Source organism: Apostichopus japonicus, chromosome 16, assembly GCF_037975245.1.
Source record: "Apostichopus japonicus isolate 1M-3 chromosome 16, ASM3797524v1, whole genome shotgun sequence".
NCBI classification, from domain to species: domain Eukaryota; kingdom Metazoa; phylum Echinodermata; class Holothuroidea; order Aspidochirotida; family Stichopodidae; genus Apostichopus; species Apostichopus japonicus.
In genome coordinates, this window is record NC_092576.1 from 35889959 (window position 1) to 35916860 (window position 26902).

The window sequence follows — 26902 nt, forward strand, 5'->3', positions numbered from 1 at the left end:
ACATTCTTCGCGCTGGAGCTGGATACCGCGATGTATAAACAACGAAGAGCCTGCTGTTAAAACTTATCTTGTGTTACACAAAGACCACGAAACCACCGAACTACTACATATATGGCAGCCTAAGGAGTTTTTTAAATCATATCTAATTTATAAGAAATTTCACCGGAAATTATTGAAGAAATTGATCGAATCGTTGTCAGAGCAGAATGTAGCAATGAGAAGCTTAGGCTTCGCAGAACTGTCCGATTGTCAACGTTTGAGTATAGCCTACATGCGAACATTTTTCGCGTTGGAGCTGGATAGCGCGATGTATAGCCTGAACAACTCAGGGTCTGCTGTTAAAATTTACCTTGTGTTACACAAAGACCACGGAACCACTAATCAAGTACATGGCGGCTTAAGGAGTTTTTGAAAACATATCTTATTTTTAAGAAATTTCACCGGAAATTAAGGAAGAAATATATCTGTATACAAACGCTGTTTTTGTTGTGATTACCGTATAGGTACTGTGCGGAGGGCGGGTTATGACGCAATTGCTATGGCAGAGCTGACGTCACGTATTATACTGTTCAAATCATATTTGAAATGTCTATCCATAACGATTAAAAAATCGTTTCTCTGTCAAACGCAACATTGGCGTTCTCATACTTTGACAACATGTTTCGAAAATTATTTACTATTTTTTAAGGTAACTTCTTTGGGCCACCAGACAATCCTTTTAAGTTTTGGTTCTCTGAAGTTTACTGACACAACCGCTACCCAAGTGTGTCTCCTCTACTACGCCGCTCCCGAAGGAAAGATATCACATAAAACCCAACGAGAGGAAGTGGTCATATTTTGAGTGGTTCAGATAAACAAATATATTGATATGTAATTGGTGCAGGATCCACTCAAGACGTAGCCTAGAAACCGTATTGTTCCCTTCTGCTATCAAATTTCTACAAGGGTAATCTCAGCGAAATCTTTTCATTTTCACGAACGTTTATGGACAGCGCCCTCCCATCAACGCACCCACCCCATGCCATGTGTGTTTCCACTCTCTCTCCAGTAACCTGCAGGCCGCCCTTGTAGAAATAAAAATCACGCAAACTCAACGATAAGGATGCGTCATTATATGAATCGTTGAGTACGACCGATCTTTGGTTTCCGTCAAGATGTACAACCAACATTGTTCTCTTCTGATACCCAATGTCAACAACGTAATCTCAGCGAAATCTTTTCATTTTCTTTTTAGAGTTTACGGACAGCGCCCACACATTTTATCTCACAGGTCCGCATATATACACCTTGGTGAAGAGATGCAATGGAGCTCAAGTGCATTGCCCAAGGATACACCGCCATGATCTGGCCAGAAATCGTAACTGCAATCCTTAGATCACAAGCCCACTGCCTTAACCACTTGACCACAACGATCTCCCATAAGCTGTGATCATATTTTGAGTGGTTGAGTTCTACTGATCTTTTGTATCTTATTAAAATGGGGAGTTAATTTCGATGTGTGACTTTCCTTCGATGTCTTTATCTGAATCTAGCTATGGGAAATCAAGTTCAAAACGTAATACAATGATTTTTCTACTTTTTTTTCTGTAATTTTATTTCTAGTGACTCACTGAATTATTACCATCGTCCATAGTATATCAAAAACCTCGTTACAAGAAAAAATTAAACTCCCCATACCTACTGCCATTAATTCTTTCATATAAAAGTAAACATTTGCTTTCTTCTTTCTATAACATCGAATTACATAAAGCAATAAATTAATAAGTAATTAAATCTGTTTTGGCACAGAAGTATTACAAGACAGAGCATAATGTACATGTACGGATCAATCCTCGGTTCTCTACAGAAATACAAGGTGTGGGTTGGAGTATTGAGATTGGTGACCTTTGTTCAAACTCCATAAACCAAAAACACAGCGGTGCAATGAATGTAATACTTAAACAATTGGATATAACTTTACATATATACCATACCGGTACCATAAATCTATCAAACTGAGACCTCTTTCCATAAGTTGTATTATTTAGTTTTTTACTTCATAATAGTCGTCAAAGGAAATGAATTTAAGCTTTTCAAAGCAAACACATCTTAAATTTGTGCTCTTTGGTTAATAATGTTAAATAATGGGTTCATATATGTAATGAAATTCATCACAAAATACACTTTGATACCATTTTTTTTGCGATTTTACTCGATACCAATTAAATGTAAAAGTTGATATCAAATATTGATTTTCAATTAATTTCTATGTTTTCAATTTCCACTTTATATAATTTTCCTTTTTTTAAGGGGCAATCAGTAATTTTATGAAAACGCTTCCTATCAACAAAATATTGACAAGCGCGGACTCATGGGTGGGTTATGGTGCTGTGTGTGTTCGGGTTGAGGTGCACATTCGTCCTCCAAGTAAGAACACAAAAACATTTATTAGCAAAACCGTGCGTGAAAACCGAGTTATAGACTAGAACATCAAAATACAACATTTTAAGTCCAAAAATGTATTCTATTTTTTTTTCTGGGAGAAAGACGCCAACAACACCCCAACATAACAGTCGGCTCCAAAGTACACAGGACTACACTCGCCCTTTTAAGTTAATCTATTTTACTGCCCCAAGTTTTTTTTCAGTTTATTTTGTGTTCGGTTGTGTATGTAGGTTGAACAGTAAGGCTCAATTGTGTCAGGTAGAGCACAGGTTCTTTTCTAAAAGCGTTGGATTTTATATAAAAGGTTCAATATGTAAGTTTTGTGTCTTGTTCCTAAATGTTGCTTGCTTTCTATAACCGTCCCACTTGTGAACGGCGGCGTGTTACCTCGGCATTGATAGAAGGAGTAGGACGGAGGGTGGGGAGGTGGAGGCGGGTAGTTGGGGCTATAGAAAATACCGTATGCTCTCTATCTACAACCATAACCATCCCACTTGTGGGCGTCTACGTCACCTCGGCATAGATGGAAAGAGTAATGGAGTAAGAGGAGGGAGAGGGGTGGTTGGGCTATATAAAATACCGTATACTCTCTATCTACACCCTATCTACCTAGCTATCTATCACGTGGGTATAAAGTCTGGTTTCTCATAACCAAAAAGTTCAAAGTCTAATTTATATATATTCCATAATTTCGATAATGTTTCATTCGAAAACGCCGAAAGTGTCTCTGTTACTATATCCATCGATGTGTTGGTAGGGTGACTGTTCGTTTTCTCTGGGTAGGAAACGATATCTCGGGCACCAGGTATAGAGCCTAACACGTAATTCGCCTCCTTGCCTAGATTCTCCAATTTCCCTAAAAAGTCATATTTGATATTGCAAGGTGAGCATAATTTGTACATTTCTTTCCAGTGCCGATCAAAGTTTGATCTTTCCCTAACGTCAGTCAAATAATCCACAAATTCGTGGAACGTGATATTTTCGCCAGTTCGCAATGCATCTTGGGTAGGACGTTCCCGATATTTACGTACAATCCTCTGAGCGTAATAATGGAAATTCTTCGGAGCGTTTCGGTAAACGTTTAAATCTCCATATTTATTCTTATACGCCGACAATATTCTCGAGAATGGTTCACGTACGAACATGATCTTCTTATACGTCTTTAGAGCGTATTGACGTTCCCATACGCTCAAACGTCGAAACACTTTCAGACCGTTTCGCGAGTGAGCTTCCCGGGAAGTGATTTCCTCAAGCGTCTTATTTTTGCCCGCCAAAATCATGAGCACCCGTTTCCAGTTCGAGCAGCCGACTTTTGGAATGTAACAAAACAAGAGTTTATGTCGATCATTAACGTATATATGTGCGTACGTGTCCACATAAAGTTCACTTCTCCGTAATTCCGGTTCGCGCTGACAAACCCTATTCACTAACGTCTTTCTTCGTTTTTGTTCATTTTCGATATCGTCGTTGCAAATGTATTCGAATCTGACATTTGTCTTCATCTCATCCTGAGACGCAGGTTTAGTCTCACTCATATCTTCGACTGGTGACGTCGATGATGACGTCAACGGGAATTCTGTTGTAGTCATGGTGACATCGCCAACTGTTTCACCTGCGTCACCACCAGCCTCCTCTTCCGTATCTTGATAGATCTGTAAGAAAATAAAAAGGAAACATATGCCTAATAGAACATGTGTTTCCTTGGCAACCGGATATATCCAAATGACAGAAATGTCGGCCAATAGTCTTTATTTGTCTATTACGTCGCAATATGCTTTGGCCCGGTATAACTGTTAACTAATCTGCACATCTAATACTATCAATACCTAACACTAACAAAATATGTCGGTTTAAACTAGTATAAGTCGAATTAAATTGGTATATGTCGAGTTTAAATTACATATTCTGATTTAATTTGGCATATCATCGATTTAAACTGGTATATGTAGATTTAATTTGACATATACCGATTTTGAATTGACACATCATCGATTTAAACTGTTTTATGTCGATTTCAATTGTTATATGTCGATTTCAATTTGTATATGTCGATTTCCATCGATGATAATGTCGAATTAAACTGGTATATGTCGATTTATATCGGTAGAAGTCAATTGAAGCTGCTGGAAACTGGTATAAGTTGAAGGAAATTGGTATATGTCGATTTAAATCGGTAAAAGTCGATTCCCTACGATTTGAGACAGATGGCCCGCCATAATGTTCATCGGACACAGGTAAGCAAGGAGCGTAATGAAGGCTCTTTAATGTATCCTACATTATTTTGCCCAAAATAATGGCTCAATGTACTTTTCAAAACAACAAGTCGACAACTGTCGACAAGCTAAAAATCCTACCTGTTAATAGTACTGCGCATGATCAGTTTAAATTAGATATAAGCGCTTACTTTCAGCTAATCGAATGATTGAATGATAGTATCCACATTACCTCTGATATCGTATCTCCTATCGCAATTAGTCGGTCTTCGTTTATTGGCAAACTCTCGAAATGCTGTCGTCTGGTGAAGTACTCTCTACGCACTGACTTGAAATGATAGTGTTCTATATATACAAGTGAAACATAGGAGGAAGTTACATATTTAAATGTAGGATTACTCAATAGACATATAAGGTACTTGCTTATAGAGGCCCTGTATTGTCAATGTGACTGCAGTGTCAAAGCACCACTGTGAATACTTTAAGGCAAGACAAATGAAGTGTCTTAATTCTGATAATGTCCACAATGATTAATAAATATGTATGGCGAAGATACATTGTCTTACGGTTCCAAAGGTGATTAACATGTCACGTGTTTGCAGTAAACGACTCTAAATGACTAATGAGCTTTTAACACTGGCCCTATTGACATGGACTGTTAACATAATATGACAAGAATAACTTATTATGTTGTAAATATAACACATGTAATAGTCACACCATGAAATATTACCATGTAATATTCTTACCATGTAATATTCTTACCATGTAATATTCTTACCATGTAATATTCTTATATGTAATATGCTCATATGTAGAGATACAATTGTTATGTATCTATATACAGTTTGTATTAGAAACAGCATGAAGGAAGCACGCAGGGTGCGATATCTAGTCTTGTTGAAAGGAAAGGAAAATCAAAGGGGCTAAAACCCCTGGACCTTATTCAACCAGGATCATGCAGAAATATGTCATAGCGAATATAATATCCATTGTATAATATTCTTAGGAAAAATGGATGAAATCAAAGGAATTCTACATAATCAAAATATTGTCGCAAGGTTCAAACCCGTTGTCGCCGCACTGTCAACAATATAATGAAACACGTTAAAAGAAGAGATATTTGAGAAACATCAGATTACAGTATACATTTCAATTTCATTTTGTTCGCTTAAAATTTCTTTGCGTTTGTCATATGCTTTGTTTCTAATTTTTCAGGACCAATAATATAACTCGCATACTACGTAAACGAAACAAGACGCAAACAAAGTAAGACAGTTGAGATGAATTCAACGGCGTCTTCATACACACCCATACTCACGGAATGTTATTAGGGTTTTCGTTGTGAGAAGGACGGAAGCCACAGATAAAGCAACGACCAAGAACATGCACTTGAAGAGTTGTCGAAAGGATAATATATGCCTCATTATTGCAACCTGGAAGATTCAAGAAGCAGTGTTATCTGTGGAAATGTTCTTGATTATTATCCATATAAAGATTAGGAATATTGTTTAAGGACATCATTTAAAATTATAAAGTTATAGTCTAATATTAATATTTGTCATTCAGAAAGAACATTCTTGACTTAAGTCCCCGCTTACTGATAGGCTAATAAACAGTAGAAAATAGCGTTCTCATTTCATTTTTGTGTTATGCAACCCAACTTTCCCCCTTTTCCAGCTTTCCATTACAACGTCCGTTGTTAAAATCAAAGGTGTGTGTATTAGTTCTGCTAGTCGGTGGTCCGATACTGCTGTTACCTTTAACCTTGGACTGCGAAATAAAGCCTTCACTCATGAAAGACGCCACTTGTTGATGTTCGTCAATTATTTTAATTTATAAATCGGTGGTTGTAAACGTCTAGTCGAACACAGGTCATTCTGTACACACCTGCATGCTACCGCTCTAAGAACTACAGATTACCAGACTATTTAATGCAGACAACCAAACTAATTAATGCAGGCTACCGAACTAATTAATGCAGGCTACCGACTAATTAATGCAGGCTACCGAACTAATTAATGCAGGCTACCGACTAATTAATGCAGGCTACCGACTAATGAATGCAGACTATAAAGCTAATTAATGCAGGCTACCGACTAAGTAATACTGGCTAGGCTCATAAAAACAGGCTACCGACTAATTAATGCAAGCTATCCCACTAATTAATACAGGCTACCGTCACTAATTAATGCAGGCTATCGTCACTAATTAATGGATTCGACTGGACTAAGTAGCATGCGTATTTATCGTTACTTATAATATGTAGTGTATGTTATGATGTATTTTGTTCTATAAACAGTACAACACATTGAAGTGACAGACGTGAAAATAAGCTTAACAGACTAGTCGATGTCCTTACATTGCTATATAGGCCTAATGAGCCATCCTCGCTGTATTCTTAACGACGTGAATTACCGTTGCAGAATCAATCAGAAATGACAAGCCTTCAGCATTGACAGTTAAAATAATAACACGCGTTAAAACAAGGTCTCATTAAAACGTTCGGATTCAATTAGGCCAGTAAAATAAACCTTGGCTATCTAATTATGTGTAATCACCCACCGGGGGTTGACTCACTAGACCAATTGGCAATACCAAACATCAATATCCATTAAGGTTAACTTCCTGGGAAGGCTCATATTTTGACAGTTGGTAATCCCACCCCTTTAATCAATGTTTTTGTTATTGTTGTAGCGGAACTGGCATTACAGGTGGAAAAGGTTATATCATATTAGCTTAAAGGGGCTAGAAAGCTTAATGCTAAGAAATAAATGGAAAAAAAACGAAGGGGGGAAAAGAAATAATGATAAGGACACAGGAAGGGTTTCTGACATAAACCGTGCATAGGTAATTAAGTTGTCGGAAAAGGAATCACATTCAATGCCAAATGTTAAAAAAAAAAATGCTGATGGAACGGTATTAATCCCATTTGCGAAATGACTTTGGCCAAGTCATAAATTTCCGTATTAAATGGAACTCCGTGTAACTCGCTAGCATGCACTGGTCTCCGTACAATAGTACAGCATTCCACGCATGCGTAATTTCTGTTATAGTGATAGATCACAGTCGTCTGTACGGCACACACGTTACTCCATATGGAATATGCGATGATGATTGCATTTGAGCTCCAGATACATTAAATCCCATTTTGTCAATGTTCAAACACAGATAAATGAATAAATATAACATGAATAAACTGAGACTCCGAAGTTGTCTGTTTTTTTTTTCTTTTTTTTTCAGGTGCCCAATACTGAAACGTCCAGGTTCCGTAATTCTTTTTTTTTTTACCTGAGGTATGCAATACACTTGTTTAACTCGCGTGCCAAGCGATTTGGCCACAGTGATCTGTCACTTGCAGACCTCTGTGCTGCCTCTGTTACTGTTCTGGTTCTGCTTATTTAGTTTTATTCTCGTGGTTGTTCACTTATAGTTTGTTTATTGTATGATTATTGTATTCACTTCTGTTTTATGTTTACTGTCGACGGGAAATTATTTCCGCTTTCTGAAATGGACAATGAAGTTTCTATCTGTATCTGTCTCGGTATTAAAATATCTCCTAATAGAGGGTGGACGTTGTTTGTGATGCTCAAACAGCTTGTAGTTATTGTAGTGCGCATGCGCGCTACAATAATGTGATTACTAGCCCGCTCCATAATCTGCATTGCTGGCTGGTGAATGCCAGCTAAACATACACTCTTCATAGCAATCTCAAATACACAGAATGGCTACGCAGGAAAAAAATAATCAGACTCAGATTTGCAAAGCATTGTGGCGGCGAACAGTTAATTCTGCACACGTCAATAAAATAGATCTCCTTGAGTAGCATTCTTCTTAAAAATAATACCTAAAATTATCTACTTGATCGTTACTCTCGAATTGAACAAGAAAGGTAATGTTTGAACGCATTAAATTTACAACATCCTGCCAAAGAGTTGCAAGCTACAAATGTAAATCTTATTTATCCGCAACGTCTCGGTGTTATCTGCACTACTTCAGCTCGTACAACATAGGCACTAGAAACGTTACAATTGCCGTACGTGTATGGCATATATTACGTGTTTTGGATGATGATAAACGAGTGCCAGGAAGTAGACCGGAGTGTGTTACATTTGCAATGATAGACTATAGACCTTCGTGTATTCGTTAGATTAATCGTTCATTAGGCCTTCTGATGATCCGTATGTTCGTAAAATTTCGCGAACTAGGCGAATATACAGTAACGTTAACATGTTCTTCAATTTGACCAATCAGTATCCAGGACTTTATGTATTCTCTGTCACGTTCGAAAGCAGGTTCGTGATTGACAGCATAGTTCTGATGGTTTTAGTAATCATTTCTTCGTTTATATTTCAGGCACATGCTAGCTAGAGTACTGTTTATAATCATTACACAATATAGCCTAGCTTTAGTCTACGTCAAAGGCCTAAACGTCGAACTTGCTTTTTCGTGACCGAATAACTTCAAAATGCTTCCTTTGTGTTCCTTAGTGTTGTTTTTCCCCTTGAGTTTATAAAAAAAAGGGGTTAATACACTTCTAAAAAATGGTGTTTAATTAAAGAAAAAGTGAAATTTACCCACAGGCCCAAATTGGACCGCCACTTACGGCCAGAGGTGAGATTTCTTAAGTTTGAGGGCGCTGTTCGCAAAACGTAAGACCCGCTTGACTCTTCTTTGGCACTTTTCCCGTACAACTACCACTAGACAAGGAGCCTATGCAAATTAAACTCAAATTTGTCTTTGCTAGTGAATATATAGCCCACTCAAAGTAGGGCCAGAAAAGGCCCCTATCTCATTTTTTTTTTGGGGGGGGGGGGCATTTTAATTACTTGTAATGAAAAATCCTCAAAATTAGCTCAATTGAAGACTGGTCACATGTCTTCCACCATCAGCAATATCAGACATAAAATACTTTACATTTATGCAAACGATTCCTCAAAACTTAACATAAATTTAGGGCTCTTAAAATTGTTTATCCGGATTTGGTTGCTAGACGGGGCCGTATCCTAGTAACCAAAAGGTTTTCAAATTTGTTTGGCCCAATTTCATCCTTTGAGACATATGGCAAGACACTATATCAATTTCAGGCGATTCTGAGATGGTCGATGCAGAGGACACTGTTGATTTGGCATGGATTGACCATATGTTATTAGCAAAATTAATGTGCCCGAAGCATTTTGTGCTAACAACATGCGTACGAAAAACAAATACACCAACTTTACATAGTAGACAAATGACTGGAGTTTGATTTCACTTTCACTGTATTGTTATTATATTTTCTTTTACATTTTTTTTCCTGCAAATTATTTCGAATTTTGAACTTCTCAAACTCACCTTTATACCAACGAAACAATGGAAATTAGGTCACCTCTCTTCCTGTCTCCTCCGTATAGTAATATATACCAACGTGCGCCTTTGAAAACTAGCCTAAGCACCACAGCCTAACACGTGTTTATCACGCCTGGGCACCAAAGCCTAACACGCGTTAATCACAGAATCCCATTCAGTGCTCGCCGTATCGGAAGCTGTGCAATGTGTAAAGGCTCTACGTGCGATATCCGTTGCCGTTGACGCTATTTGACGCGCGATACGCTACGTTACTATACATAAGCTACTATCACTACACTGAAATTACCTTTAGCTCGTGCACACAAACCGTAGCTATGCAGGCCATATACTAAGACTGCTCCATGACGTAATTAGAGAAAGTAGAATTATGCTCTCTTCATTTTCCCCATCAACCCACTTCAATTATTGACAGGGTAAACATCATCGAGCGAATACGATGTACATAGTAACGAAGACTGAGACTATTCGATCAAGACTTACTTGACTAAACAAATGTATACACTGAATGACTTGAAACAGTACAACCCTTGTACACGTACGCTAAGTATATATCTGTATACAGCTGCAGGGAATTATTGTTCTACGAGAGATTAGCAAACCTTGGGGGAATGGTTGTACAAGGATAAATAGATATATTGAGAGAGCGGGACACTTACAGAGGAAGTTTTGATGATGCGATTACAATAGTACAACCATAGAGCGATGAACGAAATAGCTTCATAGCTCCATTGTACAACTATCAGAGCTTGTTTTTTTTTTTCTGTTTTTGAGTACCCAATTATGCATACTTTTATAAACAAATTTGTTAATAAACGTGAAACCTATGTTACATGTTGATGATTACTGTAAACTTTACTTTTTTTTTTTCTTTTTTACCATTAAGTTTGTCCCAGCTTGACGTTATCCCGCTGTGCACATCCCGAGGAAGGTCACGTAATTTAAATATACATTCAGTATGCTACTCGCTGTAATAATCGATAAATCGATACTATTCCACTGTTGGTTTGAACTTGTTATGAGGCTTTCTTCAAGTTATCATAATCAGTCCGTGCTACCAGGAAATCTTCCTTTTGTATTCCTATCACGGGGAATTGGTCCAGTTCTGAAGGAATTTAAATATTAACTTATTAGCTTCAACGAATAAATTCGATTTTACAGTTCTAACACCAAATTGACCAAATGTACCAACGAACATTTTCGCTGTTTTATTTACAAAACAGTGTAAAAAGATGCAATTTGATGTAAATAAATATTTGTAGCTGCTTGTGTAGTGCATACTGACAGTTCAACTTCCAAAAAAAAAATCAGTAAACACGACAACATTCATGTATATGCCGGTGTGCCGCTATATGTCAGTACGCCCCGCTAAACCGGGATATAAACTTCCGGTTTACCTAATTGACGCCTAAAGCACATGTTGATGTCCCTAGTGTGTGAACAATAACATTAGATCGCCGATTATTATCGAACAAGCCGCCCAGTCTCAAGTGAATACGTCAACATGCTTTCTCTCTTTCAAAAGCACGATATGCATGGATTCAATCGTTCCCAACTAGTGACACAGCAGTACATTGTCATATAATCTAAGAACCGAAGAAGTGGAAGCGCGCCCTCATTTTAAAAGATTTCGTTACAGTACGCCCAATTTTATATGTATCATAATTAATATTCAAACAAGCATTTTTCTTAGAGGCTGTTGTGGTAGTCATTATAATAGTAAGCAATAAGATAAGGATATACCGGTGTATTGACTTTGAGCTAACCAGACATTTCAATGAGTTTAAGGTGCAGTACGGGTGCAGGTTTGAAGTTAATCGTACAGATCAACAGGTTAAAGGCACATAGTAGTAAACTATTCGGAGTGGGATATAACGCTGTTGACTTGAAGCTTACAATATAGTTTAATGGGCTTATCATATACCTAAGCAGCCCCGTCCAACAATGTTATCAGTTCTGGTAAATGTATGACACGTGGTACATGAATACATTCAATTGATTCCGGATTAGAATCTGCATGAATTTTATATCGCTCTTTCAATTTATAAGGTTATTGACAGTTTCCAAGCGTTTGATCAATGTATAATTAAGGTAGCCTTGAGATATCCGTAACGCTTAATGTATACCTAAGGTAGCCGTAATGCTAAATGTATAGCTTAGGTAGCCATGATGCTAAATTATATAACTAAGGATGCTGTGATGCTTAATGTATAACTTAGGAAGAGCCGTATGCTAAATTCTTTAACTAAGGTAGCCGTAATGATCAATGTATAACTAAGTTAGCCGTGACACTTAATGTATAACTAAGGTAGCCCTAATGCTAAATTGTATAACTAAGGTAGCCGTAACGTTTAATGCAAGGCTAAGGAAGCCGTAACGCTTTAATGCATGACTAAGGAAGCCGAAAAGCTCAATGTGTGACTAACGAAGCCGTAACGCTTTAATGCATAACTAAGGTAGCCGATGTGTTGAATATATAGCTAAGGTAGCCGTAATGCTAAGTTGTATAACTAAGGTAGTAGATAGTGACGTAAGTAGTAAAGGTCACGTGATGTCTGCTCAACTGAATCAGATATCTTCTCTCCCTTTCTGAATGGCTTAGTTTGGTGGTCACCCTGGCCTTGACCATTGGTGTCTTATTTGTATATGTTTGGTATTCGTCTCTAATATACCCTTTTCGTTATAGTTTTAAAGTTAGTCAGTATAGGCCCCAATGATAGCACGCTATATCTGCTGTAAGTTGTCATGAAGTACTTTCCTTGGGGTCTTTACTCCCCAAATTGTTCTCAGACATCCTTAAGAAACAAATACGATTATTGAATGATCCAGTGAGGAAGATTTTCCTTGAAGGTTGTAATGAAAATTGTTTAAGAATTTTGACAAAATGTGACCATATTGAAATATGTAACATATTTGGGGCCAATACAGCATACCTTTTATCGTGCCTCGCGTCTTTCCATTTATTATTGAGGGCGGCATTATGCAACTGTTTTGTTTGTATACCGTGGCTGATTGTAATGATACATTGCGAGATCTACGCAGCGCGCTGTGTGTTATGTTCTTTTGTTCAGTATATGTAATAGTGAGATTCAAGCCTCGTCGTTACTAGCACCAGCCAGTTGGGACAATTTCCTAATGCTAATACCGCTCTTAACTGTACTCTAATATCATGCTCTCAAAGCATTGATATTGACAGTACAAACAGTTCCTAACCCTGATCTGTTAGAAAAAAAAAAGATATTCATACTGCTCGTACTGACACTACGAGTGCTCTGAAGCGGGACATGACACTGTAGGATAGTTCTTTTTTTTTTCAACTGGGTGCTAACACCCAACTATTCAGGCCGAATTTGTATTCATACCCCCATCAGTCCCAGTAGGGAATGTTTAGGCGCCCGGGATATTTTACTGAATAAGCATTTACACTATTATCAGGCCCGTATCCAGGGGGGGGACGTTGGGGGCGCGAGCCCCCCGGGTAAGAAAAAGAGGAGAGAAAAAAAGAGAAGAAAAAAGGGAAAAAGAGGGGGGGAAGAAAAGGAGGAGGGGAAGGAAGGGAAAAGAAAAAGAAGAAAGAGAGAAAAAGGAGAAAGGGAGGGAGTAGAACATAAACCCGGACACCTGGTAGAGAAAGAGGAACAGTGACATAATTACAGCCTGATCCATATTATATACACAGGGTAGCCAGTGACGTAGCGAGGACAAGTTATGGAGGGGACGTGCACCTCACCCTACCCCTTACACCGACAACTCCATTTTTGACGTTTCCATTTTTCCTCTCTCACTAATGTATCTATATGTATACTATATATAATCTATTATAACCAACTGTGGCTGGTCTTGAACTCGACCGAGTCGTCGGGGAACATGACGCATTTCGGGAAGGGGGCGACCACCCCCCCCCCGAGCAAATTTTCTTTACTATCGCTAGTAATTTCAAAATAGAAAATACTTAGATGCAACTTACAAGGCCTGGGAAGTGTCATTTCCAGCGATCTGGGAGACATTTTCGGGCAAAATTTTCTTGTACGCTTCGCGCCAACTCATGGTGGCGCTACGCTTAGTTGCCTACAGGCTTCGCCCCTCCCTTGGCAAATTACTAGCTACACGCCAATTCAAATTGGTAAAGCAAAGAGCAGATATAACATTATATCAGCATCAAAACTTTCTATGTGTGTAGTCAAAGACGTAGGAGCCCAATTGGATTTTGGGGCTGTAACGACTTGCCCGAAAAATATAACCAAAATTTTTCGCGCGCTTCGCGCGCGCTCAACATGTTAAGGTCAATATCATATAAGTAAGCATCTGTTATTACATCGCATGCCATCGTGTACCATACGGTTGGTGAAAATTGCACAGTATACCGCCGGATGGAACAACGAAATGTCTTATGTAGATGGAGAAAAAGCATGGAGGTACAATTATGTCAAAACTCTCTTTTACATTAGTAATGGTGAATTAGTCGGCCAAGCTTAGAACATTATTTTAATTACCAAGGAGATCATTTTTAAACTATTCATTTCCTACATCGTTGCAATGTATTTTTCTTTCAGTAGGTGCCCGAAAATTTCTCAGCTTACTGCTCGAATTTTCAGGGCGAAAAAATTGGTTGGGGGGGGGATGCAACCCCCGCCTCCTACGCCTATATGTGTAGTGTTCGGTTTCGAAATATCTGATACCTGATATCGGAAATATCTGGTATTTTTCATTTCCTTCAACCAAGTTTTATAATAGCTGTTATAAGTATATAATATTAATATTAATTTATTAATATTTTTACACCAATTAATTAACTGTGTCTGAATTTTCTAAAAATTCCTGACCAACATTCTTCATCATACTTTGCTCCACTCGTACAATTTTGAACTGTCTGTTAGGTGTTGAAGGAGGTTTTTCTATATTGGTTGTCCATAGATTAAATTTTGTGCAACATGATTGGTATGTTTTGAAGTGATTTTATTCACGAGAAATGTGAATTTTTAAATTCTGAACAAATAATGGGCTTAAAACCTTGAAAATGGGGCTTTCGGGTATTGTGGGCCGCGACGTAGAATCACCTACAAAAGCAATGATCCACAGGCCATGCGATGAGGTCGAACATGATGTGTGACTGGTGACAATCTTCAAAAAGTTTTTGGATGGAAAAAACAAACATTGGGAAATACTTGGTTCTCAGGCAAAAAGTGTATATCTATAGTTGTTCATTTTCAAGCCCGAGAGGTGCCATTTCCGGTGATCTGGGGGTATCAAAACTAGAAATTTTCTTGTACGCTCCGCGCCAACCGATAGTGGCGCTCCGCTTAGATAGTAATTAGCGCCCCCCCCCCCCCCGGTAAGAAAATCATGGATACGCCCCTGATTATTATCCTACTTTGGTGAACTTTGAAGTTGTTGCTTCGATATGAATGTTCAATTAACTTTAAGCAGAATACTCCCTTTTTTTAAATACTATTTTCTTGTCTGGCTTAAGGATTTGACTGTTATAAAAAAGGAAAAGAAAAAATAGATCAAAGATATTTTCCGTTCAATTACGATAAAGACATCATTTACTCTGACATTTTTAGATGCATTTCGCAAAATGTCTGTAAATTACAAAAGTGGTACATTTTTTTACCCTACCAAATGCTACCATGGCCTAAAGATGCAGACCTTTCCAATAATTTTTGTTGAGTCGACTAATCAAATTCATTCCTCGCTGAGTTCTCCCTCTTAATGCATACATCTGACTGCCCGAGTATCCGCGAGTCGGGCCGCGTTCAGTCAGACATAAAGACCGCAGGGGGCGTATAGCTAGGCTTCAGTTTTAGGGGGCCTAACGCTCTCCTATAGGGGGCCCGGGTAGCCGGTTATGATTTTCTGAAACATATTACAATTATGTATGAATTTCGGTCTTTATGAACCCAAGCCGAGTGCCTAAATTATCTGGGTTATCTGATACAAATGCAGGTCAACTACGGTTTACACAACGTGCGTATTTCTAGTTTTATTTGGGCTAAGACAATCTATGACACCTCATGAGTGACATTTCAAAAAGTTCAACCGTCCCCTGTTACACGAACCTGATTAAGGCATATTAATTTTGTATTCTTACATATATACATCTATTGTACTTATAATCATTGCTGCCAATGCCCTAGATATGACAACAAAACACTATGTACACAGAGAAACAAAGAAAATGGTTAATACACCTTTTACCAATGTTTAATTTCGACTTTTTCTTTCTTTTCATCTGCGTTGCCTGACATTTTTCACACGTTTCAGTTGTCAAGATTAACAACTCTGCTATTTCGATGTATATGTTAAGTTTATGTTAAGTTGTGAACTTGTCATATTCAGCATGACTCGAGTTATATATTATGACAACGCAAGTGCGCATATATGGCGTAGTAACAAAATTGTTCGCGCTTGTGTGTGTATGTGGGTTTTTGTGTGTGTGTGGGGGGGGGGTGGCTGGGTGGTTGGGTGCCTTTTCGCATATACAAGACACTGACGATAATACCCTTCTATCAATATAGTAGAACAGTCTGGCGATTTGATAAAAACAGATTTTTGCCAATTTAGTTTACACACAGAGTCACTCATACTAAAATTGCAATTTTTTTTATATACTTTCATAGATAAATTTTCCAATATTTTAAGGTGACAAATTATCAATTATATTCCATTATAATCACCATCATTATTATATCGAATAAATTGTAAAAAAATACAAGATAATCATAATATTGTCTGGAGATTTACTGCATGCTTTGAAATAATCATGTAAAGCCATCTAAATATCCCACATATTTTGGCAAGAAACAAAACTGAAGATGAGGAGTTCATTTACAGATGTGACATCCACGGCTTACACATCTGGAATAATCCTATTTGGTAGAATGAGAAAGTGCTAGCTTTACTTAAAGTGTACTAAATGACAAGCCGATAAAGTTACCAAATTTGCAGAAATATAGACCTATGAGCGGGCCCGTCTCTCTCTCTTTGTGTTTCGTGTGTTTCTTTTGTCTCAAATTAAAAGAATATTCGAGGTCAAAATTTCGTTTTGATATGTTAATGAAGAACATTAGCTAAGCATTCTGGTGATATTTGCATTCATGTTTACAGTTTTTGAGATATTGACAGTTGAATTTACCGCCTTTCTTAACCAACAGTGGACTTGGAACAAACAGGTGTGACGTCATACTTGCACATTAATAATAGTGTTTTGTTTTCCTTCAAATGTACCTTTAATTTTGACCTCTAACTTTGACCTGGACTATTCTTTTCAGGGAAGCCGCTATGGGGAATACTGTCACTGTGTATCGATTTGTCTCGAATATTAAAGGCAATATATGATGAATACGGAGATGCCGTACCGGGCAAACTCAGACATTAACGAATGGGGCAAAATTAGTACGTTTACGATAACAGCATTATTTATTACAATTGGCTTTAGAAACTTCTCTGAGGCTAAACAGAATAGTCCAGGTCAAATTTCTTTTATATATGTTAAAGAGGAATAAATCTAATCATGCTGGTGAAATTTTCGCTCAATTCCTATGTACCGTTGTTGAGATATTGACAGTTTAAATTATCTGATACTCTACCAAATGTGAACTTGAAGCAAACAGGTGTGATGTCATAGTTGCACACTGACAAATAATGTTTTTTTTTTTCCAGTCTACTGATTTGACCTTGGATTGGATAGGTTACTAGTTTGTCTAAAGGGGATGTAACGTTTTTAAAATACCAATACCTATGGTACATTCACATTATAATGCATCCAATAGTGGAGTAGAAAATTAGATGTAACTTTTGTCCAAAACTGTTTGATGTGTTTGATCGTAACCATTCCTTTGGCATTACAACTGCTAGTGTGGTATTACAGATGTGATACACCCATGCATGCTCACCATGTTGAAGCGAAATTTTGGACACAGAGATGTACTAGACGCAGACTCCCAGTCGTTTCTCTTAAAACAATTATATAAAGATGTTGATGGTAAAATGACTATTGTAAACAAAGAACTGCTGTTTCTTATATGTGATGTTCCTTTTATGCAGGTGATTAGCAAATGGCTTCTTATTTCTTTACACGATGATAGATTCCGAAGACCCGAAGTGTTTCTTTAAAAACAATAAGTTTAGGATAAATGTCCTACGATACTTTATAGAGGACTCTCACCCTGCTATTTGGTTCATGTTACAAAGAGCAAAACAAAAACGAGATTGCTACAATTACGCTAAGTAATTTATTAAATGCTATCAAAATGGTATTTAGTTTTCACCAAGATTCGGCATCTCTTGAAGCATTGAAAGACTTTAGTTAATTTGGTTTTTACTACTGTATGTGGAGATAATTTGAGAGTTTTCACCACCGACAAGACTTAAATACCAATTATGTTATTATATTAGTTAATGGGCAAAGCAACACTGACACGGAAACGAGCAAATCAATATTTGGCTTAACCAAGATTCGAACCCGTGACAAAAAGGTTACAAATTCGGTATTTAAGATACTGGTTTATGAATAGCTCAAATAAATGGCAATCGACTATATAAGAGCTGAATGACCCAATTGCGAGACCGCAGGGTTTATAACCTCGAGTTCACTGGTTCGAATCGCATCCTATTCAAACAATAACTTGTACTTTTCCAATTGTTATATTATCAGATATATTAATGCATATTCATTCATTATTGTGAATTAGAGTTTACTCATTATGCATAAAATATGGAGACGAAGCTAAAATGTCCTAAAAGAAAAAAAAAGAAAAAAAAACTCATATGACTTCATACTTTTCTATTGCTACTTGAATAATGGACAAAACACCGCCGTGACAGAATACACATGATACAGGTGAGTGAATGCACTATAAAGGTTCAATTTGTCACCTTGATCTACGTGATCCCCTTAAGTCTTCTATTTTTTACACACAATAGCGATTTTGTTTGCAAAACGGAGTTGTTCTCAAAATGCTCTTTGGGGTGTAACATTCGGCAAATAACTAGTTTTATGTGATACTAAGTGATTGCCTTTGGAATTTTAAGAGAGGGTAAGGAGGTGGGGTTGGGCGGTTGGGGAAGAGGGGAGGGGGGGGGGTAAATTCCAAGGCCTCTGTCGCATTAATTCATGATGTGCGAAGGTTTTGAAGGGGGATGTTGGTGATACAATATAGATAAAGGGTTACGACATAAATCCAAGATAATATGTATGATAGATATAACTTCACGCTATAATAGATATAACTTCACGCACACATTTTCGGACACCCTGGTCCTTCGTCAGGTGTAAACAGAGTGTTAGAAATAGATATAAATATATATATATATATATATATATATATATATTCATATATATATATATATATATATATATTTATATATATATTTATATATATATATATATATATATATATATATATATATATATATATATATATATATATATTGTTACAATGCTTTACGCTCCTCAGTCATACATCCAATAATCTAAAGTAGTAGGCTATCTCTCTTGAGCTGAATGTTCAATCATTGTCTTACAATGAAGTGTCAGCAAAAAAAAAATCACTACATGGAAATCGGTCATTGTTCTGCTACCAGATACATTATTTATAAACTATCACACATTAAATTACTATTTATTATTGTTGTTATTATTATTATTATTATTATTTTAAAGACTGACAACAAACTATATCCTAGTCTCTATCTTTGCGAATCGTTTTGACCGAAAGACGCAGAAGCCTTTCATAAACGTTCCTATAAATAATCAGTTAAAGCCGACCGGATCCCTTTTCTATATATGTTCTTACTTCCGGTCAACCTCAAGAGAAGCGATGGACAGTGGGCTGTTTGTATGTACAGAAAGTGCTCGTTCGACATATCTCAATATGACTAACTTCGCCTGAAACGAATATGCTACGAATAGCTATTTTTAGACCGTTTTCGGTTACCGCATCCCCCACCCCACCCCACCAACCCCTCCAGGCTTCCCTCGCTATGAAATCTTATGATGGTCTCAGAAGACTGACTCCTACGACTGATAACTACAGTTGACCGTAGGACATAATTGATTCCAGGAACATCATTTTGGCGGCTGTAACTATATATAATCAACGGACTTTGCCAAATTGCGATAGATGGGCTTTGCATCACTACAGCGAATTTCAATATTGTCTGCCACATCCACGGTATTTATACTGCAAGCAAAATCCATCATTTACAATGTCTTCGAAAGAAATCATTTCCGGCTTTCATAACACTTGCCCTAGAGGTCATGAACTGTGACCTTGTAACAATGACATCCCAAGTTTCTGCTAACGGAGAGTCATTTACTCTTAGACTACTCAGACTGCTATGAGAATAGTGGACGGCAACAGGTAGACGAGGCAGACCAAGAGCGGCCAATCGTTCTCTATATTTTGGTTCCGCTCGACTTTGGTCGCAGTTAAACGGCGACCCAAATACCTCGTTAGCACTGTTCACCGTCCACTCGCTCTCTACCCGTTTATCGTCAACGAACTTGACGAGACACAACATGTCCGATACATGCGGAATATCACCATTGTAGTTAAAGATATCCCTGTCGGCACGCCAGTCGATGTCGGACATCTCCCTTGCGATTCTGATGTACTCTGCCTGAGAACCCGACACCAATGCAGGTACAAACCGTTCGTGTATGGTAAGCTTGCCGTCGTTGAATGGCGCAGTGCATCCTGGAAGCCGGATCGGCAGGACATCGTAGTCCGTCATCCAACCACCTCCGGCCGCTGCCATGGCGACGTACCTCATGAAACACGATACTTCGTAATCTTTCGAGTTGACTGTTGGTAAGGACATGAACTTCTCTCGCAATTGTTGATATTCGGGATGTGCTTTTGCATCTTCTTCGGTAAGTATCTGAGGGAACCAGCCAGCCTCAGCCCAGGCCTTTTTCCACACCATCAGTATCTCGTTGTTTTCAGTATCATATGCCTCGGCTTTATCTGCTAGCTGTTGAAAGTACGTGTACACTACGCATGAAGTATTAAAATCCTCCATCTCTGCTTCTGCATTTTCCACAATCTTTCCCTTCATATTTTGCACTTTCATCGGCATTGCTACGTTCTGATCACTATCAACTAATTCAACAAAAGGAGCATCACCTACTTCCTCTTTTGAATGATGCGAAGATAACTGTTTCTTACAAGATTGATAACGATCTGTTAGACTTTCAACAGCCGTTGTTATAGACGGCACATCGTTCGCATGATTGATATCATTTGAATAGCCTAGGACGCATATATCCATCTCATACAACCTCGTCATCTTCTCCCAGGTCTCTTCATTGTACACGTCCTTACAATTCACATCCTCTTCACGAATGTACGTGTCATCTTTCAAAATAGATGTGTCCACCTTAAGACGTTCACCAAGAGCATTCATACTTTCGTTCCATCGTTCAAAAACTAACACTTGATCGAGTCCGAAATGACTTTGGTCGTCGAAAAGCAAATTGATTTGAGATTTAAGATGCGTCTCGGTCTCTACGTCAACGTCGCCTTCGGGTTGCAACGTCTTCTTTATAAACGCGTTGAATGAAAAACTCGTCGTCTCGTCGAAATGTTCATCGACCCATTGATCATCGTTTTCATTCCCTTGACGTTGGCTCAGATACTTCCAAACAGAGAAGAGTCTAGAGCACGGATGACGCACTACGCAGAACTTATGGTAAGATTTGCCCAGTTCGCTGTCGAAATCGTTGATACTGTAATGACCACCAAGATAATGACCATTTAACAATTCCCTCTTATCGTCGAAGAGAAAAGAACGTTCGATAAGTAATCCACCGGTTTGTGGAATATGGATAAATAACAGTTTGAATTTTTCAGACACTTGACTAAAGTCAGGTCCAACTGGGGCGAAATTTCTTCTTAATTCGGCGAGCTGTTCCTCTCTCTGACAAAATGGATCATGTTGGAGCTTCACCCAGCCGGGGGCACAGATCCAATCATTTACGTCGTTATCATTTTGGCATCTCTGTGAGGGTGGATTACCGACGGCAGTTTGATTTGAAACGCTTAAAAACCAGCCAATTGGACAGTTGCTCATGTAGTCAACATCATCGTTTTGTTTGCTAGATTCGTGCAAGTTTTCTGAAGAAATGAAAATAGTACAACTAGAATGGTACGACTGTTTTCAATAGTATGTATACATATTACACGATTAAAGTTCACTTAATATTAACGACAAATATGCTACAAAGTCTAATAATGGCCACTCATTCTCAAACTTCAACACGTATTTTTACTATTCTAACTTTTGACAGGGGTTATCATTCCTAATAGGGGTATTTAATTTTTTAATATGATGGATGTGGGTCCGGTAATAATTGGCAGAATCAGTACTACAAGGAATGTACTGTTGGTAACTTCTAGTCATTTCTATATGCTACTACTGCTATACTTTAACTTCCTCATCGAATTAATATTCATATCACGACCAATCTTCTGGTATTCTCTTTTTTATTTATCATGCTTTGCCTATATATATTTATGAATATGAAATTAAAAGTGAGGTATGTCGGATGGAGTATAATTTGATTGTATGGGAGTGGAATAGGGTTTCGAATTGGGGGTATAGGAGGGGGTCTGTGGTGGTAGGTGGCAAACAGGGGCGAATCTTTCCTTTGCCACCCAGTGCATGGTAACCCGTCCTGGGGGAGGGGTCTAAGAGTAGTGGTTTCCCTTCCCTTTGAGGGAACTTTGTTCAAGTAAGGCGGCTTAGACCGGGTGCAAAGAGGACTGTCTTTGGCAAAGCTTTGACCTGATTATACGTTTAGGAATTTTCATTCTCATTTCTTCTTTTCTCTTATATTATTCGGGACTATGGCATGGTGTACCCATGCTGGTACCACGCACAGACCGCCCAACCCCCGCTCTAATTAGAACGCCACTGGATGGGGTTATGGAATGGGGTTATTGGATATGGGAATTCATGGAGGATACCGTAGGTATCGGATAGGTTATGAGGAATGAAGGCCTGCAGATGCGATCGCGGTACGTTTTGGGGGAGGAGGGGGGAGGGTTGTAGGGTAGTGGGAAGGAAATTGGTTCGGCTATGGAATGACGGTATATGATGGGTGTAGAATAGAGTTTAGTTTAAGAGGGAATGGTCCCAATGTTTCAGTAAATAGTATGTTAGTTCTCGTCCCATATGTTGCGTAATTTCAGCACTAAATATTTCTCTTTTCGTTTTAAAGTATACTGATCTATTCAATTATCTATAATTTTCCACAAGATCGACGATTATTTCTACCTTATAAAAATAATATAAAAAAAATTGTACCCTCATTGTTTTGAGGACGTTGGTATTCAACTTTTTTGACTAGTCCAACATAATTGTGAAAAGGAACATACAGAAAACTGTCACCTTCACCATTGTCAGTTAACCCCCCCCCCCCATCCCCAGCTCCCCTCAATATTACGTAACCAAATCTTAACATGCTATAATGTCGACTAATGCAACACTGACTAATATCTAGAAGTGTTACGTAACTATGATACTTACTGTCGGATTGAGTAACCTCGGATGCTATGATGCGAGTACTCACAGAATAACCGTTTCCGTCTACTTTTCGACTACAAAATGTAGCTGGTGAAGAGTTGCGTACTACGCTGACATCTTTGTATAACAGAAATAATATAATCCCGCTCGTGAAAATGCTTTCCATCAATAACATGAATACATTTAAACGGTGCCGTTTGAATAAATCGATGAGACCATGACATACTTGCTTCCGTATCGCCATAATAATCCCGTCCACGTTTAATTTATTTATTATGACTATTTTTGTAATTTTTGTTTCTTGTAAAGTATAGGGTTGACGGTTAAGACGAGACTATGGGTATAAGCTATAGGGTAACACTGGTACACAAATGACACCTCACACAGTAGTATCATTCGAGTCATATCTATATATTTACTGTATATCTGTTTCGTTAGTTAATTCGTGTGCAGTCAACCGATGGGTCGTTCTAGGGTTACGGGTGCAGTCATCTATGCAGGATTCAAAAGAAACAACTCTAATTGATGATGTGGAGTGCACAATAGCGGTCAGTCTTTAATCAATAGATACAAATATGTGATATTTTGTCACGTTAATCTTCTTTCGAAATGGTACAAGAGGTTCAGTTGAGGCGATGCTGTTCAATTGTACAAATAAAGGTCGAAAGGGTAATGATCGTAGCGAGCCTTATACTGTATTATTGTCTTTGTCTAAATATTATTGTAGAAGTGTTGCGGTCGAGTCTCAGAAGAAAGGATATCTTTTCTATTTTGTATTCAAATTCTCGTATAAAGGTCTACGACGATGAAGCAGCCTTTGTTGTGTTCTGTAAAAGTTTTCCCACCCTTTTGACATGTTCATCGAGTGTTTTACATGTATTCATCACAAAACAGCAAACTAAGATGTTAGACAAGTGTTTTTCTTTCCTGAAAGAGCATTACTTGGCGAGTAAATAAGGACTGCTGCAGATAATGATGAGAAGAGGGTCTTCCGACAAATTCCTCATTTAAAATTAATCGCATGCAGTTCTATAAACTTATTAGTTTGAAATTAACCTATCAGTGAATAGCTAACATGTTTATTTAGGAGCCGTTGCTTAAAAGTTTCATTTACAACAAAATCCCCCCCCCCCCAAAAAAAAAAGGTGCGTCGGTATCACAGCCATACATAGTGTACACAAATAAAGCATGGTGTTGTAGTACATATTGGTGTGCTGGGCTGCTTACGACGCCAGCAAAGTTAACATTATTGATCTCATTATTCAATGACGTTCATAGCATTTAAATATTCATATTATGTGCGGGATTCATTGCGATCTTAACGAAAACATCTTTGGAAAAAAACAACGTTCAAAGTTATACAATTTTCGGCTTTTATTCCACCATGTGAAATTAGATGTGACTAGATAAGTTTGATAGTTTGATATGTCGCTATGGCATCGTGGGTGAATGAGGTTGAGAAAATCACAGAATAGGATGCACAAAGCTGCTTTAAGGCTAACCCATCACTAATTGAAATTATTTTCAAACGTCATCGTTTAGCGATTCATATCCATTTTTAAAAGAACGCGTTAATTTGTCACTGTTAATTTTAAGATGACTATTATCGAAATTGAACATATATATATATATATATATATATATATATATATATTATATACATATAAATATAATATATATGTATATATATACATATATATATATATATGTATGTATATATATATATATATATGTATGTATATATATATATATATATATATTATCATACGTTAAACCTTTTGAACATAGCCTATATATATATTTTTATCATACGTTAAACCTCAAACAATTTATGTAGGCTATTTATGAGTGCTTCTGTACAACCTACTTGCTATAAATCGCCCTAAGCTCCTGGTCTATGACATTACACGCAGCAAAATAAATGTGAACATGGAAAAACAAAGACACTTACTACGCATAAATCATTCACAAACTATAACTTTTCCTATGAATATTTAAAGCAAGTGTGTGGATAATTTGTTTTGGGGACAACCTAACATTTGATACTGATGAGTAGAGGGTCTTCCGACAAATTCCTCATTTAACATTAATCGCATGCAGTTCCACAAATTTATTAGTTTGAATTCATCCTTTCAGTGAATAGCTAACATGTTTATTTATGAGCCGTTGCTTAAAATAGATTCATTCACAGCAAAATCCGAAAAAAAGTTGCGTCGGTATCACAGCCATACACAATGTACCCAAATAAAGCATGGTGTTGTAGTACATATTGGTTTGCTGGGCTGCTTACAATGCCGACAAAGTGAACATTATTGATCTCATTATTCAATGACGTTTATAGAATTCAAACATTCATGTTATGGGCAGGGTTTATTTCGATTCTAACGGAAAATATCTATGTTCTAAAAACAACGTTCAAAGTTATAAAATTTTCGACTTTTATTCCACCATGTGAAATTAGATGTGAATAGATAAGCTAGTTTCGCTATGGCATCGTGGGTGAATGGGGTTGAGAAAATCACAGAATAGGATGCACAAAGCTGCTTTAAGGCTAACCCATCACTAATTGAAATTATTTTCAAACGTCATCGTTTAGCGATTAATATCCACTTTTAAAAGAACGCCTTTAATTTGTCACTCTTAATTTTAAGATGACTATTATCGAAATTGAACCGACAAATCTTCTTTAGCCTTTTGAGTATCGTACTGCTAGTTCAGTTGAATACGTATTTATATATTTTTTTATCATACGTTAAACCTCAAACAATTTATGTAGGCTATTTATGAGTGCTTCTGTACAACCTACTGGCTATAAATCGCCCTAAGCTCCTGGTCTGTGACATTTAAACGCCCAAAATGAATGTGAACATGGACAACAACAACAAATCACTTACCATGCATAAATCATTCACAAACTATAACTTTTCCTATGAATAATTAAAGCAAAGGTGTGGATAATTTGTTGTGGGGACAACCTAACATCTGAAGATTTACAGAGACTCTGTATGTGACGTCACAGTTTGTGTAATATGTGTAAAGGTCAAATGAAGTGGTGAGGGGGGGAGGGGTAGGGCACAGAAAGCAACCTGTTGGTCTTTTGGGACCCATCATTAGAATAACTTTGGTGTCCAACAAGGGAGTGATAGGAAAATTGGAATATCACGGTCCAATAATTATTCAAAATAAGCAGTTCTGCTGAAACATATTTTCTTCAATGCGCATGTGCGACACAACACCAACTTCCTTGAAGTTCCCCTTTTAGCACAAAATGTGACAACTTCAACCGGTAATGCCTGAAACATGGCAAAATAGCACAAATTTCTTTCTTAATTTCCTGCATTATAGATTAAAACAAAATTTCCTCTGAAATTAATCTAAAATATCTTTTT

At 37.5% G+C, this 26902-nt stretch overlaps 2 protein-coding genes across 3 annotated transcripts; both read right to left on the reverse strand.

Annotated features, from left to right (window-relative positions):
• Nucleotides 1-1594: 1594 nt before the first annotated feature.
• LOC139982593 (carbohydrate sulfotransferase 11-like) lies at nucleotides 1595-10516 on the reverse strand. Of its 2 annotated transcripts, none has more exons than XM_071995517.1 (4): nucleotides 10273-10516; nucleotides 5959-6073; nucleotides 4870-4982; nucleotides 1595-4076 (listed from the first exon to the last, which is right to left on the reverse strand). In XM_071995517.1, the coding sequence occupies exons 1-4, from the start codon at nucleotides 10309-10311 to the stop codon at nucleotides 3045-3047; spliced, it is 1299 nt and encodes a 432-aa protein (XP_071851618.1). In that variant the 5' UTR covers nucleotides 10312-10516; the 3' UTR covers nucleotides 1595-3044. The 2 variants fall into 2 exon arrangements, with proteins under 2 accessions (XP_071851618.1, XP_071851619.1); XM_071995518.1 differs by having other exon boundaries at nucleotides 1597-4076; nucleotides 9972-10513.
• An 8878-nt stretch (nucleotides 10517-19394) lies between these two features.
• Nucleotides 19395-24542, reverse strand: LOC139983593 (uncharacterized). The gene is made up of 2 exons (XM_071997248.1): nucleotides 23517-24542; nucleotides 19395-22102 (listed from the first exon to the last, which is right to left on the reverse strand). Exons 1-2 carry the CDS (start codon nucleotides 23755-23757, stop codon nucleotides 20184-20186), a joined length of 2160 nt encoding a protein of 719 aa, XP_071853349.1. The 5' UTR covers nucleotides 23758-24542; the 3' UTR covers nucleotides 19395-20183.
• Nucleotides 24543-26902: the final 2360 nt, after the last annotated feature.

Excerpts from the sequence above, each read along its gene's own strand:
- LOC139982593 (XM_071995517.1), bottom strand. The coding sequence starts at position 10,311 with ATGGCCTGCATAGCTACGGTTTGTGTGCACGAGCTAAAG. Across the intron at positions 4,983-5,958 it reads GAAAACCCTAATAACATTCC|AACACTATCATTTCAAGTCA; the intron begins GTGAGTATGGGT and ends TTGTATATATAG. Across the intron at positions 4,077-4,869 it reads TAGGAGATACGATATCAGAG|ATCTATCAAGATACGGAAGA; the intron begins GTAATGTGGATA and ends ATTTTCTTACAG.
- LOC139983593 (XM_071997248.1), bottom strand. The coding sequence starts at position 23,757 with ATGGCGATACGGAAGCAAGTATGTCATGGTCTCATCGATTTATTCAAA. Across the intron at positions 22,103-23,516 it reads CGAGGTTACTCAATCCGACA|AAAACTTGCACGAATCTAGC; the intron begins GTAAGTATCATA and ends TCATTTCTTCAG.